General features: G+C 39.8%; 1 protein-coding gene across 7 annotated transcripts in view; it reads left to right on the top strand.

The window, feature by feature from the left end:
* grm1a (glutamate receptor, metabotropic 1a) overlaps positions 1–20,708 on the top strand; it is a 30,776-nt gene extending 10,068 nt beyond the window's left edge. Inside the window, exons 4-10 of one of the 7 annotated variants that reach the window (XR_004567733.1) lie at positions 9,805–10,040; positions 11,295–11,541; positions 12,144–12,312; positions 13,900–14,026; positions 15,808–16,741; positions 16,955–17,188; positions 18,266–18,388. Coding sequence is in view for 5 of the 7 variants with exons in the window: in XM_034202783.1 (XP_034058674.1) it covers positions 9,805–10,040; positions 11,295–11,541; positions 12,144–12,312; positions 13,900–14,026; positions 15,808–16,741; positions 18,266–19,076 (2,524 nt within the window). In the remaining 2 variants the exon portion in view is untranslated. The other 6 variants (XR_004567734.1, XM_034202783.1, XM_034202782.1 and 3 more) reach the window with 6 other exon arrangements.
* The last annotated feature ends 622 nt before the right edge of the window (positions 20,709–21,330 follow it).

Genomic DNA, 21,330 nt, shown 5'->3' with positions numbered 1-21,330 from the left:
AAAACCAATTACATAACACAAAGACACTTGATAGGAGTAAAATGTACCTTGCATCACACATTTGGCACAGTGATCACAATTGGACGTCGAGAGTGTACTCAATAAGACTAAGAAAAAGCTCTCTGCGTACTTAATGCGTACTATGTCTGCAGTGTCAAATACAGCTGATTCAGCTGCAGGTAAAACATTTATTTACTCTTTTTTTACATTTGTAAATTACAGCTCTAGCCTTTTGAAGATAGATTAAACACTCAAAACGCGCTGATTTCTTCCAAAAAAGCAGCAAAAGACGTTTTTGTTGCAGTCAAACACTCACATAAGTGAAGTTGAAACTCAACACTTCTATTAAATAAACTGCTAAAAACGAATGGTTCGTAAACTAGATTTTTTAATCTGTGAGCTGACAGAACGCACTGTATCTCTGAGAAATATATAACATGGTGTGTCTTTCATTAAACTCCCCTGCAGTTAAACTTAGCATTACAGTAAATCTCAGAATCCTAACTGAATTTCCACCTACTCAGTAATATGAACACATTTCCATTTAATGTTTTTTTTTGTATCAGCTTTGAGAGATAGAAACACATCTACAATGTATTTTGTTATCACGCCTTCTCTTCCTGTTCCCCAGCACCCAGCCTAGTTTCTGAGAGGCAGCATTTGAACCCACCTACCCATTTGCCCGGCTGCTCGCTCTTTTGCAATTAGCGGCATTCATTTTCTCTCTCCTTCTAATGCTACTTGAATGGTGTTATTACTAAACATCATTTGCATAAGCTGCTTTTCCACATGTAACGCTCATTTCTGCCCCTGTCTTACACACACAGTTTTGGTCCGGGTCCCATTTTGAATGCTTGCCGCTTGTTTTTCTTTTATATTCCTGACAAAATGGACACTGAGACAGGAATGTGGATGTTCTGCCTCTGTAATGGCTTTGCACAAGTCATTAGCAGGGCATGACTGTGTCTTTTGAGACTGTGCTGAGGTGCAAAGAAAGCTGTGACCCCATATTTTGTGTGTCACATGCATTTGGCTGTCCTATTCGGTTATCTGTAACAAGGAGTCCCAGGTTTTGCTCTGAGCTTGAATAAATGAAACGTTTAGGGCGCCAGAGAGAAAGGGGAGTTGTGGCGCAACACAGTTAGCTTTATTTTTCCTGTCATCTCTAAGGCTTTCATCTCCTACCCATCTCAGGAAGGAGAGCGCGGAGGATGTGAAATCCTGCCTATTGACTTCAAGTAATTTGGCAAATAGCAGGGCGTGAGCAGAAAGAGATTCTGTCTTATCTCTGGCAACAGCACTGGCCAAAAGCGCCAAATAAATCTGTATCTTTTTCATCCAGAATTAAAGATGTACGAGGGGTTAAAACCGATGTTTAGTTTCTTGTAATTTATCTTTTAGAAATGATTTGCTATCTGACCTGCAAAGATATACTCAGGTTTATGAAAACTGCTTCAAGGACTTATTTGAATGCAGAAAATGATTTACATTTAGTAACTTGATGGATATTTAAATTCAAGACAGATTTAAAAATAGACGGATGATGGCATTCGTGCTTTAGATACTGCATGACTGTTTTGAGCCTATAGAAGCACAGGCAGGTTTTTCTAATCATCTCCAGTTTTCCCCTTTCCAGGATTATCTTGAGATGTGTGTGGCATGATCCCCAACAATGTGCTCCACTCTCTTGCTAGGCTCACTCCCCAGAAAAATATTCCTTGCGTTAGGCTTTCAGTGAGAACACAATAGTGACTGAATCATTACTTATGAATGTAAGGACTCGGAGAGAAAGTGATGCTGGGGTGAGCTGCGACTGAAACAAAGAAGCAGAAGAGAAACGTTGAGCACCAAGCCTCCATCTTAACGTAATTCTCTCTGTGTGACATTATTCTGTCATTTCGCACTAAAGCAATCTTTTTGCAAGTTTAGTGAGAGTTTAGTGGGGCAGGAATCAAGTGCAATATCATTTTTATTACCAGGGCAAGATTTACTGTACCACCAGAATAAAAGGCTTGTGTGCTGCTTACTCTACAGTCACCATGGAGATATTGTTTGGGCTCATGATGGAGTCAGTGTGATCGTCTCTCAGATCTGTCATTCAGTCTGTCAGCATGGCTACAAACACAATGGTCCCTACTTGGGAAATATGGCTGACATCTGACAAAAAAATCCTCCCTGAAACAACAGCAACAAAGATTGGAATTATGAGATAAGGATACATTGTCATGTAAAAGGGGCAGGGCTGCTTGTGTTACTCGTACACACATGTGCAAGTATATTCTAGTGGAAACATGATTGCATCTGTTTGGGTTTCACTAAGCAAGACAACACAATGAGCAGCATCTGAATATTTATAACACACCTCTGATGTTAATTGAAAGCAGCCACACATTGTCAAGGACATCTCTTTCCTTCCAATTGATGCCTAGTGTTCCCTAGTGCGAGGAGATGGGTGAACGACATTGGAGTGATCAGAAATAGCACACTGGCTTTGCATCTGGACATAGCTGTCACATCCTGATTTGCAGAAGCTGAAATGCCTTCTTGTTTGGACAGCTAATATTGGGCCTTATGAATATGACATGCATACATAAAGAGAATAGTGAATAAACACATTCAAACCATAAAGCAACTGATTATTGCAGAAGAAGTTTTTTAATAGTATTGCTTATTTCAGTTATGCTATTATAAATCTTAACAACCTAAGGTTTGAGGCAGATTTAGTAATTTAGTAATAGTATGCACATAAACCCCCAGGTGGGTTCAGCAGCAAAGGAAATGGCACACCGCAACCTGAATTTTGCAAGCTCAAAAATAATTAAATGACGCATATATTAGATCTTTAAGGTCCAAGTCAAGCAAATGTAACCTGGCATGTCATCCCTGACTTAATCTCATGTGCAACTTCAACATTCACACATTTGCATTTATTTAAAAAAAAGATAATTGCAAAGATGTACAAATTAAATTACATAAAGTATGTTATCTGTAGCCTACAGTCTCTTGTTTAGGCTACCGTTGTCAATTTGAAACAACATGCTATGTTTTTTATAATATAGTTACATCTCGCAGTTGTAGATGGAGCTGTCATTTTGTGGTCCACGTTGTTCGCATGTGTGTACACTTGACACAATGCAGGACAACATGTGACATTGTTACATGTTTTACATTCTTTTTCCCTCTTCTGAGGGAGATTCAAGACATGGATCATGAGTAGTTATATTATTTGCAATAAAGACCAACCAAAATGCCCAAAAGGACTATGGTTAGATTGTAGAAGAACGTAGGAGTCTTTGAGCAGCAGTGTTCCAACTAACCTTATGTAATGGTTTGGAAATAAATACCAACTAATAATAAGATCTTGAAATCTAACAGTCACTGCTATGGCTGGAATTGGATGCAGAGCTTGTGGAGGGTTTTATTGGTGAATTAATGTCCCCTGGTAGTGAGAAGCAAAAAGGATTTTCTCCCAGCAGTGTTCCCTGTCAATACAGAGGAGACTGATCCCCCAACTCAAACTGGGGCATGATGAATTAGTAAAAAGCAACTTGGATGGGCTTTTAAAGGCTCCCCGGCTCACCCAGGGTCCTCTGTGTCACCTCAAGAGAGCCCTGCTGCTGCCACCATCTAGCTCACCAGCCGCCAGCACTCCTACTTTAACTCCACAGAGTCTCCGAAATAGAGAAATGTAGGAGAATGGGAGAGTAGGGAGGAAAGGATGAAGGCAGAGAGAGTTTTTGGAGCTGGAGCTTTAGAGTTGAGCTTAGGAGAGAAACCCCTTTATGAATATTCCTTCCTTTGCCAGAGCGGTTTCAAATGAATTAAGAATGCTGTGGGATCATCATAGAGATAAATGTAGAACACAAAACAAAAAATACCCCTAAGAGCTCCTGTTGTTTGAAATTAAAGAGAGCAGTGGTGGAAAACAGCTAAAACATTTAGTGAAGTACTTTTTTTTGTTAAGTTTAATTTACTTGAGTATTTAATGGTATTCTCTTTTAATATCTGCTCTTAGGTTTCTGAAGGAAATACTGTATGGTTACTTCACTTTATCTGGCAGCTGTCTTCAAATGTTCATCTTCCAACATATGATAGATTGTTACGCAGTGTTTAATCAAGGTTAGCTTATGAAGTGATTGATATAACATGTGTGTCAGTAGACATATCAATAACGTTGCACCTTTTACAGAAGAAATGAGCTCCAGGACTTCATGCTGCCATTGAAAACTATTCAAAACCCAGGATTTGGTCTTTGAACCCTATGAAGTATGAAGGCTGTTAGATGTATTGAGTTGAGGCTGGTGGAAGCCCATAGTCACTTCTAGTTCACACCAAAAAACTCTCTCAAAATCCATCTTGTTACAGCAATCTTCAAGAGAAACAACATGTATACATATCAATATTTCAAAAGATTTACATCAAATTTTCATTTTTGCCCAAGAGATACATTTTCAATGTATCTCACTAAAAATGAAATACATTGAAAATAATCAAAAAGTAAAACAGTAATGGTAGTAAATGAAGTGTGTGTTTTAAATTCCAATCCCAACATGATTTTAATTGTAATATTCATGTCATTCTAGTAATTAGACCGGTTGACATTTCAAGATTCAAAGGTTTTATTGTCATATGCACAAAGCTATAGTGTAGAAATGGCAATGAAAATCTTATTCAAGATTCAAGATATTATATGTCATATGCACAGTAAACAGACAGTTGTACAATGAAAATCTTACTTTGCTAGTCCACCCTACGCAAGTAAAATACAGGAATATAAAAATAAATAAATATGACCTGAGCTCGTCCAACAATCCAACATATATAATAAAATACAAAAATACAAAATTAAAAGTAGTGCAAAAAGTCTATTGTGTTGTGCATTCGAGTGGTTTTTTGAATGCACAACAGATTAAAAGTTTTTCCATTACCTAACCTACCAAAACTTTTGTTTGAACAATCGCATACAGCAATTAGGACACTCTTGACTTCCCTATCATTCTGTTCCTCTTTTTAAAGTAACTCTTCCTGTTCATCCTCCAGGGGAAGCAGCGCATGTGATTAAATCTCTGCCCTGCCAATTAATTCATGGCTTCATAAATATACAAATGTGCTATCAAACTGGAACTAGATCATCCGGGAGCGTCGGGGGAGCTCTCAGTCTACTCACTGTTGTATACTACTCTATAAATTACCCAGCTGTTGGCATGCTGTGCGCCTCTAAACAATGCCACACATCATCACGTCTCAGTAAATCATCAGAATGCATTCAGCACATTATTAGGCATATGGCGTCAAAGGAATAGCCTCCTGCTGACTTTACTTGCAGAGACAATTTATTTATTTAATTTCTTTGGAAATTTGAGGATAAAAGTGACATTCAAATTTGTTTAAACTGCCAGGATTCTTTTGTTGGTTTTACTAACTATGTCACATACGTACATATTTCTACTTTTGCTGTAATTACCTTAATTAAGTCAAGTAACATGCACAATGGTCTTTTATGATGGATGAAAAAGTATCTTTCCTTATAATATTTTATGTTTTTTGGTGCCAGATCAGAATTACACTCAAATTAATAGAGTTTGCAACGGTCTTATAGGTCATTTTAAGAGGTTTTGTTATTAAAAAAAACGATTGCAATGACAAATGACCTATTTTGCATTTGAAGTATGAGGATCATTTCTTAAATACAAGATCTCAAAGTCCTGTGTCACAAACTTCATCCTTCTTAAATTAAACAATTTAAAGTAATTATTAAAAACTGTAACTGTATTTAAGGTATTCTCTGTTTGATGTTTCAACCCACAACCTTTTCTGTCTTCAGCAAATTAAGTAAAGCTGATAGGAAAGTTGAACAGCGTTGACTCCTTAATTTTCTTAAACAGGTGTTTAATTCCCGTATGTCAGACTCAGGTTATGTAATATTGAGCCTTCCAGTATGTAGTCGTGAACATTGAGGTGACATTAAATCAGATTTTGTCCCACTAAGCGTCTCTCTGATGGCCGAACGTTTTTGATGAGCTGTTTGGAGTTCTGCCAGAAGCCGCAATCCTGAGAGAGGAGAGCGAGAAGAGAGAACGTCATTTTACTTCATCATAAACTCTACTGCGAGAAACAGTCAAGCATGTCTTCAGTGCCTCATGCATTATTCATGTAGAGTGTTGAGCAGCACTTCCCCCCCTTCTCTCTCTTTATCTAAAAACCCAATCTGTTTTCCACTGTTCTGTTAGAACAAACATGTTCCACACTGAATAGTATTGAATAGCTACCCTGTCAGGTAAAGTACATTTATGATAAACACATGGAAGACATACTGTATGCACACATCGATACAGGGTGTTTGTGAATCCATCTGCACTCTACATGTTGTGAAGAGAGCAGGAGGGACAGAGACAGTATTCACTTGGAGCGAATTAAGAAAATGTGACTGGCACCAATGACATTCACGTGTTTCTGACTCTAAACTCAATTAGGAGAGAGACTCAGTTGATTTGTTCCTTTTAAATATACAGCAAATGTTTTAGGAACAGGCTGATATTTTTACACAAAGAATAGGACATTATTTCACGATCCCATATTGCTATTTTTTCTTCTTCTCACCATTATCACACACTGTTCTCATCTTTAACAGTAAGTGTTGCACACACTATACACTATAATTCAAAGTATTCTGGCCTTAGACTATACACACCTTTGTAAACACATTTCAGTCAGACAACTCACGTGTAATTGTATCATTGGTGCTCCAGTTGACTGCCTGAACTAGCTCGCAAGCTTCTCCCCATTAATGGATTCATACATCTTCTGCATAATCCCTTCAAATGTGGACATTTATATAAAATCTGGTGTTTCCAATGCATTTGTTCAAAGACACAAGGATGTATTTATCTTGCTTCACACATGGCAACACATATTAAGCTGGCTCTGATAGTTGGAACTGTGAAGGACGAACAATTTGAAGCCAAATTCAGAGCGACATCACTATAAAAAGAAGAATAGATTTGCTTACCGTTTTTTCACTTCTAATAGTGAAATTAAATGGAGCGTTGTATTGGATATGGCTCTCATGTTTAAGTTTCTGGGTTTCCTTCCAAAACTTAAACTTGAGAGTCAAATTGATTTCTGCCTCTAAAGGCAAAGCCTGATACAGGTTGTTCATCCGTGCCCCAGCAAATGGTTTATTTGCTCTTCGAGTAATAACAGTGCCTTGCTACTTTTGGAAATAACTTTAGCTTTTTAAGTAGGAACACATGGGACATGGTTGGGATGTGAGAAAGTATAAAAAGCCAGATTAATAGAAAGTAATTAATAGAATTAATAGAAAAAAGGCCAGCCTTGTCCACTTAATGTCTAGGGTCAGCTGGAGATATTTTAACAATTTCTGCATGACTTGGGCTCTAATTCCAGGATTGTTTTTAATACTAATATCCAATATATGTAGAAATCAAAATGTTTGTTTAGCTTGAGAAGATATATATACCAGCTGTATCACTTTGGTTTAAAAGTGTCCTCCTTCCAGGTGTTTGGCCGAATGTCTCCTTTTTTCTTGACTGATGGTATCTGTGGACATAAAGGTCAGAGACTTTCTCCTGCACACACACACACACACACACACACACACACACACACACACACACACACACACACACACACACACACACACACACACACACACACACACACACACGTCCTTATCCATCACCCAGAACATCCCATGTGTGCGAGGTAATTGGCTCCATGGTGAGTCATAGGTAATTGGTGGGTAGCTGTCAATAGCTCAGGTATTTTAAGGCAGTAGCCCGGAACCCACTTTGGAGATAGAGAAACACAGAATAAAACACAGCTGAAAACCCCACATAGATTTAAAGAAAGAGCTGAGCTTAGAGTGGTGCTGTTTATCTCTAATTAGTTTTTTCAGGGTCCCTCTCTCTGACACTGGCTAGCTGTGTGTCAAAATTGGCTTGGGGTTTCAAATTCTCGCACAAAGGGTCACACAAATAAGCTGAAGTGATTTTATAAAGCCTACAATTACTCTTGAGGCACTAATGGTGAGATTTCCATCCTCTTAAATTGAGGATTGCTGGGTTGGACTTCAGATAAGCCTGCAAACAGTGCTGCCAAGCGAATTTAACATCCTACAAGAATAGATGCTGGAGTCTAGCTACCTGTTGTTGAAGATCAATATTTATATTAAAGCAACACATGACCAAGAGTTTGGGTTTGTGTGCACAGATGTTTTTATTTTAATAAGTCTGCTGCTGTTATAAAAACGTTGACATGAGTCTCCATGTGAACAAAGACACACCAACATGCGACTTACAGCTGCTCTCCTTCAGTAATTCATTTTACATTGATGTTACTGCTGCTTTAATCGCTGCTCTGTGTATTCAAATCGTTTTTTGCGTGGTTGTTTACTTCCTCCATACTCCAAACACTCTTTTAGATGTGGAAATTACAATAAATCAACTGATTATTAAGGTTTGTGGTCACTCACATTGTTTGCTCTCTTTCCCTATCAGCTAAGCATCAGGTCACTATTCAAATGTGCAATGCAAGCACTGTACATAAGTTTAATAGCCTAACAGCTATACAGTCTATGCTAACAGCTGACTATTTGTGAGTTATATCACCATCATTAAGCTTTCAAAAATGTTTCACAAGGAACTAAGGTCTGTCTGCTAAAAGCAAAACATTCATTCAGTAACAGCTGTAATTCAGAGTTCAGTTTGAAAAAAAAACCTGTACTACCATGTCCCGCTAAGAAAAAGACAATAAATCATGTTGGAATGGAGAATCTATCATTCAAAGTAAAGTTTGACACCTGGTTTGTTTATGTGTATCAATGAGGCAAACGGTGTTTTGGGCACGTCAGTCTGAATCAGCAGTTTTTGTGAGTATCTTTATTCTTTATTGTCCCCAAGGTGTAATTCATTTTCACATGCATTGTACACGTCAGAGAGAAATACACACAAGAGCACAACAAGAACATACAATGACAGACAACACACTGAGGTCTACCCAGTTAGGCCTGCTATGGATGCAGGAATCAGGCTTTTTTTCAGAGTGAACCCCTCTGCACCTCAGTGCTCTGTACCTTCACATGGAGAGCAGCGGGTTAGACGGTGATTGAGTGTGTGTGATTTCCTGTTCTACTGATGTTGCGATGCATGCAGTGGCATTATTGTTCAACTCTGCGAAGTTGGGTGTGGGGAGACCGATTATCCTGTGAGCTGGGCCCTGTTTGTAATACGATACGATAATATTTTATTGGTCAGATCAAGTCTGAAATTTGACTTGCATCACAGCAGCTCCATGTGTAACATCAACATAGACGAATACCAAGACACGATACATGAACAACAAACATTTAACATAACAGCACAGAGAAAACATTTTCAAAGACCCTTTAGCGTGCATTTGACCTGGGATTTAGCTCTGTATTTACTGTGAGGATTGACTGATGCACAAAGGAGTGCTTCAGTCTGACTTTATTGAATCGCAGGACCCTGTATCTCCGATTAGATGGTAGCAGTTCATATTCGCTGTTAATGGTTGTTAAAGAAGCAGATGGAGCATTACAGTGGGATGGGCAGAATAATGCTTTGATGCAACACCATCTTTTAATATAACAAATGACTGATAGTCTGAACAGTCCAATACAAGACTCATACTATAACATGTATAGACTACCACCACTGGCAAGTAATGCTTCTCACTTTAAATGATGTCAAATCTCTTTCATAACATTTAAGTGGTCCCCCTGCGGTCATTGTGCTAAAGACTCTTCCTCTCTTGCTCCTGCAGTGATGGGTGGGCAGACCGTTATGAGGTGGTGGAGGGTTTTGAGCAGGAAGCAGAGGGAGGAATCACCATGAAGCTGCAGTCAGAGGTGGTCAAGACCTTCGACGATTACTACCTGAAGCTGCGTCTGGACACCAACACCAGGAACCCCTGGTTCTCTGAGTTCTGGCAGTACCGCTTCCAGTGCCGCCTCGCGGGCCACCCACAGGAGAACAAGAACTACAAGAAAGTGTGCTCCGGTAGGTGACAAAAAAAACAACCAATATGCTTTACTCTTTTATCTTGCTGTCACAGAGGGTAATAATGAAACATTTGTATCTTTCTCTCTGTTTTCCTTCCCGAATATTCTCTCCCTTTGCTCCCAAAAGGTGATCATGGTAATTCGAGTTTTCGGCTTGCTAATACCATTTAAATAACAATATGAGCAAATTACACATCCAATTAAGAATTTGAAAAAATATTCAATTGAATAATCCATACAAACTAAATTAACTCAGCATGCTTTTAATTAACTAATACATCTGGTTTTTGATGACTGTTAGTATCTCAGAGCAGTACAGTCATAGTTGCTGTTTTACTTTCTTTGTATCACATCTTTATCCACGTCTTTTATTCCAAAGACCTTCAAGGTGGTAAGTGCATTTTTCTTGCCACTACTATGGTGATGGTTGTATCAGAATTGCACCTGCACTCTGTAAGCGTTTGACTCATCCAAGAGAGGAAGAGTTTGACTGATGCTTTCTTTAACACAACGCTCTCTTTAATGTGTTGAAGCTGCAATTTTGTAAGATTGTGACCGTGAGATGTCTTGATCTTGACAGAGTCAGGCTCTCGGACAGAACGAAGATTGCATTAGTCAAACTCTGATGTGGAGCACTGGGCTTGTTTATAGTGTATGAGGAATACAAAAGAAAATGGCCCTACACTTTGAAAATTGCACAAGGAATGGCTCACCCAGCACACACAGTTCACTCGACAGTCAGAAGCACATGAAATAATATAAATAGATCTCACCGTCTGCTGTATGTGCATGTTGATGTGAACAATATAGACAACAAATACCAATATTTCAAAGGGGGCAAATAGACATTTAAATTCAGTCTCAAATGTTGGAACAAATATCTGCATACAAGGATGTAGATCGTTAACATTTCACATTTCTATTTATACCCTTCAAATCTTATTGCTGTTGCTGACTGAAGGGACAGGGGTCTTAATGAGGGCAGATGGTGAAGTACAATTTGTCATTTTCAGGCTTTTGGACATTATATTGTGATTTCCTTGTATGCTGATATATTCTGCTGCAAAAGAAAGGCTTTGCAATATATTCTCCGTGTCTGGTTTGGCTAATTCTAATCATGCATTGTTGAAACACAATGTGTCTACTGTGTAAGTTTGAATGCAGCAAAAAACAAGGACAAACAAGAACAGCTTCTTTAATGGTCACAATGTATCCATCATTTTCATGCCCTCTTGTTTTTCCTCTCTAACAGGAAATGAGAGTCTACATGAGAACTATGTTCAGGATAGTAAAATGGGATTTGTCATCAATGCCATCTATGCCATGGCTCATGGCCTCCATGATATGCACTTGGAGTTGTGCCCAGGGCAGCCAGGGCTGTGTGAGGCGATGGACCCTATCGACGGCAGCAAGCTGCTGGACTACCTGCTGAAGATATCCTTCAAAGGAGTCTCAGGGGAGGACATTTATTTCGATCAAAATGGAGACACCCCAGGAAGGTAAGAGAACGAAGAGGTGGTAAGAATATACAAAATGGCAGGAAAATGAAAAAGAGATTTCCTATCATTGACGTGGTTGTAATCTATGATTTTACGGTCTGCTACTAATTAGCAGGCATGTACATGCACACAAGTGTGCACCAATCTTGAGCACAGAAGGATGTAATTAGTTTGGACTGGAACAGATTCAGCGGATTGTCCGCTCTGGCAGCCACTTTCATCTCTGCTCAGTCCAACAGACAGCATTTGACAGTCAGAAAACATGGCCGTGTCAATACTCCGTTAGCTAGAGGTCAGGTGGAGCACATCCTGGTTTAATGTAAAGAGGAAGCCACCGTGCTCTGCCATGAGCTATTTAGGTTACACTAACAGGAAGCTATTTTAGTGACTTTGTATAAAAGGTTTGCTAAGCTGCAATATTTGTATCATTAAATGACCTGTCACTCTGTCATTCTCCCCTCCCGCTATATCTCCCTCCTCCTCCTTGTTTCTCTGTGATCTTTAACTCTTCTATGTTCTGTCCCTCTTCTAGTCTTTTTTTTTTAATCTATTGTAACTCTTGTCCTTGCTCATTATATCCATCCGTCCCTCTGTCTATCCAGGTATGACATCATGAATCTACAGGGTGTGGGTGAGGAACACTATGACTACCTAAAGGTGGGCTCCTGGCACGAGGGCATCATAACCATCGATGACGACAAGCTGTGGATTAACCACAGTGACATCGTGCGCTCAGTCTGCAGCGAGCCCTGCTCCAAAGGACAGATCAAGGTAGGGATTCAAACCCTCCAGCGTTAGATAAACTCAACCAGTGTTCATTCAGCCAGAAAAAACCTGACGTCTAATAAATCAATAGTCATTAACAATGGGGATCTGACTGTAGAGGTCTAAAACTAGTGTTAATTCAACACCGATGTATATAATTAAATACCAGCAGGTCCAATTTAGCGATTCTAAGTAGCTAATTTAACTATGGATTCATTATGCCAGGTAAAACATACAATGACTTTCACAAAGGACTTTTTCCAAGAAAGCCAACACAAATGGGATGCTCAAATTCTCTCTTCGAGTTATTTTTGAGTAAAAATGTGATGTTGAGGCAGTAAAATCAATATTCTGTGTTCATGTGGCATACTAGACTGTTAAAAATATGAGGCATAAGGTATACCTTTGGACATAGCCAGGCAAGCTGCTGTCCTGGTTCCAGTATTTATCTTCTCCTGTAACCCTCGGCCAGAAAACAACTTAATGTATTTCCCAAAATGTCAAAATTGTCCTAAGAAGTCATCAAAGAATTTAAAAAAAACGTGTCGGTGGTGTCGTCACATGGCACTCTGAACTTCTAATGGTGATAGAGATTAAGGGTCCTTCTGTTGGAACCATGTACGTAGATAATGTGATGGCGATACACCCAAGTAGGTCAGTTTCAGGTATTTCTGTTTGGACCAAAGCGGGAGACTGGCTGACCGACCGACATTGGCATCCCTCGGTCCACACAGCTTCATGGCTAAAAATACTCTCAAAGAGTGCAATCAATTAAGACAGAGATGGCATTTCCCCTGTGCTCTCCAAAAACATTTTTTTACTGGTAACTGTGTCACTGCTTGGATGTGATGCACCACTCCTGCTATGAATCTCGTAGCTTCCCATTTGTCCTCTTTGGTCATCATACAACATATCCCTCAGCCGGCAAGTCGTTTATTTTGGATGTTACTCTGTCCTACATTTTGACATCCTTCTTCATCTATGAAATATTATCTTAAATGCATTAAAAGGAAAAAGGAATTTACGATCCCTTTTTTTTTCCCGGTCTGAATAAACATGTTTGAAAAAGTAAAATAATCTTGTGTTTTTCAGGATCTCTTATGATATTTTAAGTCTTATCTGTCAAAACTAAGTCACACAACATTTAGGTTTGAACAAGGTGATGCATCATTTCCTGTGCATTTAACCCTACCTGGCTGAGGAGAAGGCCAGTTGGGACAGTAAATAATGAAAACTGTTATTGTGCTCAGAATGCAGAAATGCCCTGATTTGCTTGTTTTCAGTCTAGCTGTACAGTAAGTCGCCCTGAGGGAGGGTGCAGCCTCTCTGCTGGCTGCTCTTGCTCCCCCTCTCTGTTTTCTGCCCCACTTTCACCCTGCTTTACATATCACAGTGCTGGTAACAGCTTATCTGGGAGCAGAATGTAAAAGCAGCTGGCCTTGTTTTATAAACAGTATGTCTGGGGCTCAAGAGAAAGAAACGTACCTCATCTTTGATATCCCCTTCATTACTTATTCAGGCTGCTTTGGGTGTGATGTTTGATGAGTGTACCTAAGATGTCTGTGACCCCTCACCGTTGACCTCTCTGCTTAGGTGATCAGGAAGGGAGAGGTGAGCTGCTGTTGGATCTGCACCACATGCAAGGACAATGAGTACGTCCAGGATGAGTTCACCTGCAAGGCGTGTGAGCTGGGGTGGTGGCCCGACGATTACCTGGAAGGTAAGTTGGAAAAAACCCAATCAAACACACTGAGCCAATCAACCTTTTTTATATTTTCATTTAGTTTTCCAGCAAAATACATTACATAAATGTATACCCACCCCAAAGAGATACAAAATACATAAATGTTACATTTTTGGTAATAAATAATAGTTCAAAAATGAAAGTTTGTGAAAAGGTTTTAACAGTGAGTTTAAAGCTGGTAAACAAGTAGCTATTTGACCATGCTAATTTGACAAGGTCACATGTAGTTCCTTTACAAAAATGTAGGAATTTCTCCCATATATTATAGAAGATATCAGGGCTTCCTTCCATGGTTATTTAATAGTGTTTTTCATAAAAAAATAATCTACTTTTGATTTTATAAACATTCTTCGTTGATTTCACGCTAACCTACATCTGCCTGCTCACTTAGTCAGGTCATTCATATCTTATAACACCAACATCACTAAAACACCTCTAAGCCACTAACTATTTTGGGCTCTCAAAAATCCTCCTCCCCATAAGCCTATTCACACTTCACACCCTGACACCTCCGTTCACTGGTACTTTTCATCATCCAGGTCCTATGACCTTGCTCTCTTGGCATCCAAAACCCACACCCTTCTCCCCCCCTCCCCCCCCGTTCCTTGCCTTGTTGTGACCCAGTGATTGTTTTGACCGCGATTTATAGTTTAGAGCAGCTCTCAGATCCCAGGTGTAAAATCCTATTACGGCCATGAGGGGCTTGGGGATATATTTCAGCAGTCTGTCGAGGAAGAGATTTCTCCCTTCACTCTCATTACATGTAACCTATCTGGAGAATACTAATAGAGAGAGTTGGTATTCTATTCATAGAGCGAGGTTGTACTGTCCACTCATTTGCTCATGTAGAGCAGAATTTTTTTTCTTAAATACCTTCACAAAATTCCATATGATGCTGGCTTTTCTCTGAAGTCCATGTGACTCTACAGAGAGACCTTGTGCAGCACAAGAGTGAGCTTTGTTTTTAAATTATTTAAAGGTCTCCCCAGCTTAGATATGACAGCATAGGTTTTTCGAGGAATGAGGGATTTGAAGATAGTGTAAGAAGAGATCCAGATATGAGCATTTCATATTTGCCACCTTTGTCTATGCACACAGTGTGGCTGGTGCCTGCCAGGTGGGTGGTCCAAAGAAAACAGTTAGTGTGCTTCAGTGCTCTTCAGATTCTTCTCCTTTGAAAGTGGGCCTCAGTGTGTGTTTGCAGTAGTGCTTTTACCTCAGTGTAAAAACTGCTTTAAACTTTCATATTCACAGGCGTACCTTTCACATTTTGTGTTGAGTTTCCTGAGGCTACGTAAAGTTGTTTGAAAATGTCTGTTTCTTATGATTTGACATATTGGGAATTAACAAGCAGAAGTGGGTTTTGCTTTTAGCAGCAGCATGTAATTTATGATATGTTAGGGGAAGTCAAGGATGTCAGTTTTCTCCCATTAAGCCCTACAAACTTCTGTCAATGTGTGCATCATGACAGAGTTGAGACAAATAATCACATAACATAGACATTAGGCATCAAATAAAAATGAGAGATTTTTGACAGAACTGGAGGTTCTTAATTCCTGAACAATCTTAGGTCTGATCTTTCTCTACACATCTGACTACCTTGTGCCTCCAAATCTGTGTTGCTCTCCTCTCTTCCCCCTCTCTACTATCTGCTCATTGGTTCTTTTCAGCTATTGTAATGTCCCTTTCATTCAAACAAAGAACTGCGACAGAACCAACAAAAGATTAACCTGATATCTCCTTTGCTTTTGTTCCAGGCTGTCAGCCGCTGCCTCTGAAGTATCTGGACTGGTCGGATGTGGAATCTATCGTGGCCGTGGCTTTCTCCTGTGTGGGAATCCTAATCACCTCCTTTGTCACTTTCGTGTTCATCCAGTACCGTGACACGCCTGTGGTTAAGTCTTCGAGCAGAGAACTGTGTTACATCATCTTGGCAGGCATCTTCATGGGCTACATCTGTCCTTTCACCCTAATCGCCCATCCTACTCTGGTCTCCTGCTACCTGCAGCGGCTCCTGGTGGGCCTCTCATCTGCCATGTGCTACTCTGCCTTGGTGACCAAAACTAACCGCATCGCTCGCATCCTGGCAGGCAGCAAGAAGAAGATCTGCACCAAGAAGCCCCGCTTCATGGGCGCCTGGGCCCAGGTGGTCATCGCCTTTATGCTGGTCAGCGTGCAGCTAACTCTGGAGATCACACTCATCGTTCTGGAGCCTCCTCTGCCCGTCAAGTCCTACCCCAGCATTCGTGAGGTCTACCTCATCTGTAATACTAGCACCGTAGGCATGGTGGCGCCACTGGGCTACAACGGCCTTCTGATCATGAGCTGCACCTACTATGCCTTCAAGACGCGGAACGTCCCGGCCAATTTTAATGAGGCGAAATATATTGCCTTCACAATGTACACTACCTGCATCATCTGGTTGGCCTTTGTGCCAATCTATTTTGGCTCAAACTACAAGATCATAACCACATCCTTCTCTGTCAGCCTCAGTGTCACAGTGGCTCTGGGGTGCATGTTCACGCCTAAGATGTACATTATGCTTGCCAAACCAGAGAGGAACGTCCGAAGCGCCTTCACAACATCTGATGTGGTGCGAATGCACGTTGGAGATGGGAAGTCAGCTCAATGTGGGACCAACAGCTTCCTCAATATCTTCCGCCGGAAAAAGGCTGTCTCTGGCAATGCCAAGTGAGTGCCTTTTTAAGATGATTATATTTGGTAAGAAGCACAATTATAAGATGCCTAAACACTCAAATTGTACTGTGGTTTGTCCAAAGCTGATCTGTTGGTATTTTGTCGAAATACATCATTAAAAGTAACATGAAGGTGCTTATTTAATTTTTTTACAAGAATATTTGAGTGTTTATGCTTGATTTAATTTGTCCAATTTTAACTTTCCAGATCAGACCTAAACTGATGCATTGATTAAGAAACAGTAAGCATTGAACACTGATTTATAAGGCACATCCCCTCCCACTGAGGAACATAAAATAATACCACTGAAGTTCAGCTACATTTAACAGAAAACTGTGTCAGCGTTAATTCAAGTATATATTTCCGACATTTAAATTATATATAAGACTTGCATATAACTTTTTTGAGATTCACAGCAGTGACACTGGACAGGTGTCTAAAGTAAGGAGTTGGGCAGAGTATGAGAGTGATCCCAATATGTTTACGTGTTGTCTCTCACCCTTGCTATGCAGCCTCTCTAATCATCTAACCCTTAAACCTTCTGAACTGAGCAGCACACTGTCTGCAAAGTGTCGAGGCTGGCACATTTTTGGCATGGTGGTCTTTGAACTTCTTTCCTGGAGAGCTGCACTGTCCACTAAGACATTTTATCATTATAAACAACCATTGGAGACATTTGAAAGAAAATCTGTGAGTTTACCTCAAAGTTTTAGATTAAAAAAAATGGAATGTTGTCTAAAAACCTTCTGTTTTTGCATTTTAACAATTGCATTTGATTATGCTTGATTTTCACGAGTAATATAAAATAAGCTATTTGTTAACTATATGGAATATAATTTGTTGTGACTCAGCATCAGTTTTTGTTGTTGTTTTTGTTCAACAACAAAGCCTATGCTGCTGGTTCAAGTGTCTGGTGAATTAAAGGAATCACTTCTAAGCTGGATATGGGAAAAAAACGTTTGACACTGAAGCCCTCCAAGAATAAGTTCTGCCACCCTGCCGCTTTGGTTTATCCTGAATTAACCTCACATTTAACTTTTCTCAGCATGAACACCCCTCCCTACCTCTCCAACTAATCACATTAGAGCCAGTCCTAGCTCTGTCTGCACTAAAACTCTGTGTCAGTTCAGGCATCAACTAAAGTACAAATGCATGTGTCCCATTTAAACTATAGAAGCTTATAGTTAAGACAGAAGGAAATGAGTTAGGTGGCTCTTTATTCTGTACCTCAATGTTTAAAGCTATTTGCAGATCATAATGCTGTCTGCAGCACATTATGACTCACAGTGTTTGGTGACACAGTGGATACATGTAACGCTCCTTAGAGCTCATGAGTGAACCCCTTATCAAAGCTGTTAATGTCAAAGTCACGTGGTTAAAAAGTATTTTAACATGCATCAGAAATGTTGAAATGCTGCTGCTCTTGTTGTGTTATGTTGCTGCTATGCTGATGTTGTTTATCTGCAACCACCTCTTGGTTTCCTGTGTTAGTAACTTGGGTCTTTATCTCGTTCATAGTTCTAATGGCAAGTCTGTGTCATGGTCTGAATCAGGTCCAAGACACCCTCCAAGGGGGGGGAATGTGTGGCACAGACTGTCTGTGCATGTGAGGAAACAGGAAGCAGGCTTGAATCAGACGGCGGTCATCAGGCCCCTAACTAACACGCCCGACCCCCACAGTTGTGAGCCCTCCACCTGCAACCGTGGCACAGAACCCCGACCCCATCAAGTACCGCGCGGCGCTAAGCCTCTGTACAACCTGGAGGAGGAGGACGACGAGGATTCGCAGCGTCCCCTCTGGACTCCCTCTTGCTCTGGTCAGATGCAAGGGCTGGAGTCTAATTTAGATAAGCCTGCATCTTTTCTGCCCTCTCATTTAAAGGGCTGCACTACGGAGCGCTTGCAGGGGGCTGTGGTGGACACACACAGCTCCTATGCCCCTGCACTGAATGACAACACCGCCAAGGAGGCACACCCTGCCAACGAGCCTTTGAGCTTGACCCCCTTTCAGCCTCCTTTGGTCCCACGAGTGGGGGTGTTTGACGAGGAGGGATCCGAGGACGAGTCACTGGACCTCTTACACAGCTACATTTATGATGCCAAGGAGGAGGAGGGGGAGGAAAGGGATAGCGTGGATTTAACTCAGAACAAGCCATCTCTAGAGGATTCCCTTGCTCTATCCCCCCCCTCCCCCTTCAGAGACTCTGTGTGTTCGGGGGAGTATGTCAGCGACTCCCCCATCATGGAGTCGATGTTCGGGAGCCCTCCGAGCTCAGTCTACACCTCAAACATGCTCCATGACTACGCACACAGCTCTTCAACACTGTGAGAGCGAAACAGGCGCTGACACAGTTGTGCATCACACAGACATTGCAATTGGCCCATACTGGTTGAAGCACACAAACAGAAACATACTGTACAACCTAATTGTATTATAATTTCAAGTTTGTAACCCTTGTTCCCTGCCATTTGCTTGCTTGTATTTATTACTCTGCTTTTAAAAGTAAGGGGTTAATCAAGTGATAAGTAGACAAACACCAGGAACCATCCATGAGTGCTTACATTTCTGAAGGGCTGCTGGTGCACAAAGCCTTTCTGGAAAATGTTAAACTGGGGAGAGTGCCAAAAGTAGACAGCTCTCATGCCAAATTGTGATGAATTAAGAGACACTTAGAGACATAATAAAGGATGTGCTTCTCATAATGGCAGTGCAGTTAAATGGTCTATGAGGAACAAATGGAAAGAGAAACATTGTGTGTGCATATATGTACACTGTTAGATACAAGAGACCAATTTAGCTCTAAGCACTGCAGTAGCTCAAGTGCATTTCATGCCGGTTTTGATTAGCTCTGCTCCTCTCTGCTGCACATGTACAGGTCTCTTTATGTGTGTAGCAGTAGCAGCTGCATTGAAAAACTTTTTTTTCATTAATTGATTTCACCTCAGCTTTCTCTCACCCAAACTCATCGCAATTTTAAATATTACTGAGATTAATTAACAAGAAACGTGCAGTAATTTGGTTGAATATTACTTTTATGTGTTGCGAGTTGTGCAAAAAATATTATCACTGAACTGAGATTCTGCTGAACACTTGCGCTGTATGATATGTGGTATGGGTATAATGTTCCAATCAGAGTTGTTATCAACCTACATTCCTGCTTTCAGTTTTTACGATGTAGCCGATACAGGTTAGCGCGATTGTAGATGATGGCGATGTTGTGTATTCAGTTTACACTCAATCATAACCCTGAGAACCAGTTTTACGAGCATGGGACGTGATAAAAGAACAACTTTTGCTTTCAATGCCGTGTTGATATTTCTCATGTTTTCTGAGTTGGCTGTGTCATTGTAATGAAAAACACAGTACTTGTACAAGTTCTCAAAGTTTGTAATACTGTTAAGCCATCTCTTGTTTTTCACACAGGTGGTATGTTTGTAATACTGATAAATGTTTATATATTTAGAATATCAACAGGAAAAAAAAGAGTTTATACATTTTGAAACTGTCCTCAGATACTTGTCACAGAACAGTGTGTTTGGTTTTTGGGTCACTTTTAAGCTAACTTGAGTCGACTGTATCTTCTTGATAATATTCAGTTGTTAAAGTAACCAATGATTAGTTGCTTCTTGTAATCAGATTATACATGCTTCAATTTTGCTTAAATCTTGCATTATAAACTTTAGTGGTTTACTTGAGGTTAAGTTTCTTAGTTCTTTATCTATAAGAATACAAATTATTTCAAAGTTCAAGACTATACAGTGCATACAGTAGTGCAATTGTATTGTATTTCCAAATGTTTTTAGTCTATTATAGTGTAAGTTGTTATATGATTTTAATGATTTTTCAATGTAAAATATACGAGGGTGCCACCTGTTTAACACTGTCAAATCTAGAGTGAAATAGGCCTTTATGTTTTGGGCAAGCTGAACAATGCTGTAAAATAAAAACTATTTATATTAAGAAGACTGATTACTGCAATAGATTTCAAAAACGGGGTTGTCATTCGGTTCGCCTGCAAAAAGACTTGCCGAGCTCAATATTAGTTTACATCGATGGAAAATACGGTTTGTGAGAAATCCATGATCCGCAAGTGGTTATCAAGGTATGTCAAGCTAAATTCAAAGATTTTTAGGTCAAACTCTACTAAAAAAATGTGTTTTATTAATTGTTACTTCACATAGATGTTTTAAAATTAAATGTTTATCTTAAGACATAGTTTGACATTTGGTAGATAACATCACTTTGATACATCCAAACTTTTTTTGAGGCAATTGTTGCTCAATATTCCACCTAAATATGTTTGATGTGATGCTGGAGCTTTCAAGAAAACAATGGACTTTTTATTCATTATGTGTCCATCCAGCAGTAAAACCTTTGAAGTAGAAATATTTGCATACATTTATAGATAGCTTTATATTTTACTTTTTTTTAATGAACTAGTTAATTTGACCCTTTTCTTCAAATTAAACAAATTAAATATGTTTAAGGCACATATTTAAAAACAAAGAAATGTCATTTACTCAAAAAATGTATCCACCCACTCCCCACTATTCTGAATGCAGCAAATAATGCATCGGCTACT

The sequence above is a fragment of the Gymnodraco acuticeps genome, unplaced genomic scaffold (assembly GCF_902827175.1).
Source record: "Gymnodraco acuticeps unplaced genomic scaffold, fGymAcu1.1, whole genome shotgun sequence".
Lineage (NCBI taxonomy): Eukaryota > Metazoa > Chordata > Actinopteri > Perciformes > Bathydraconidae > Gymnodraco > Gymnodraco acuticeps.
Note: the sequence above shows the minus strand (reverse complement) of the source record. Positions and strands in the feature narration are given on the sequence as shown.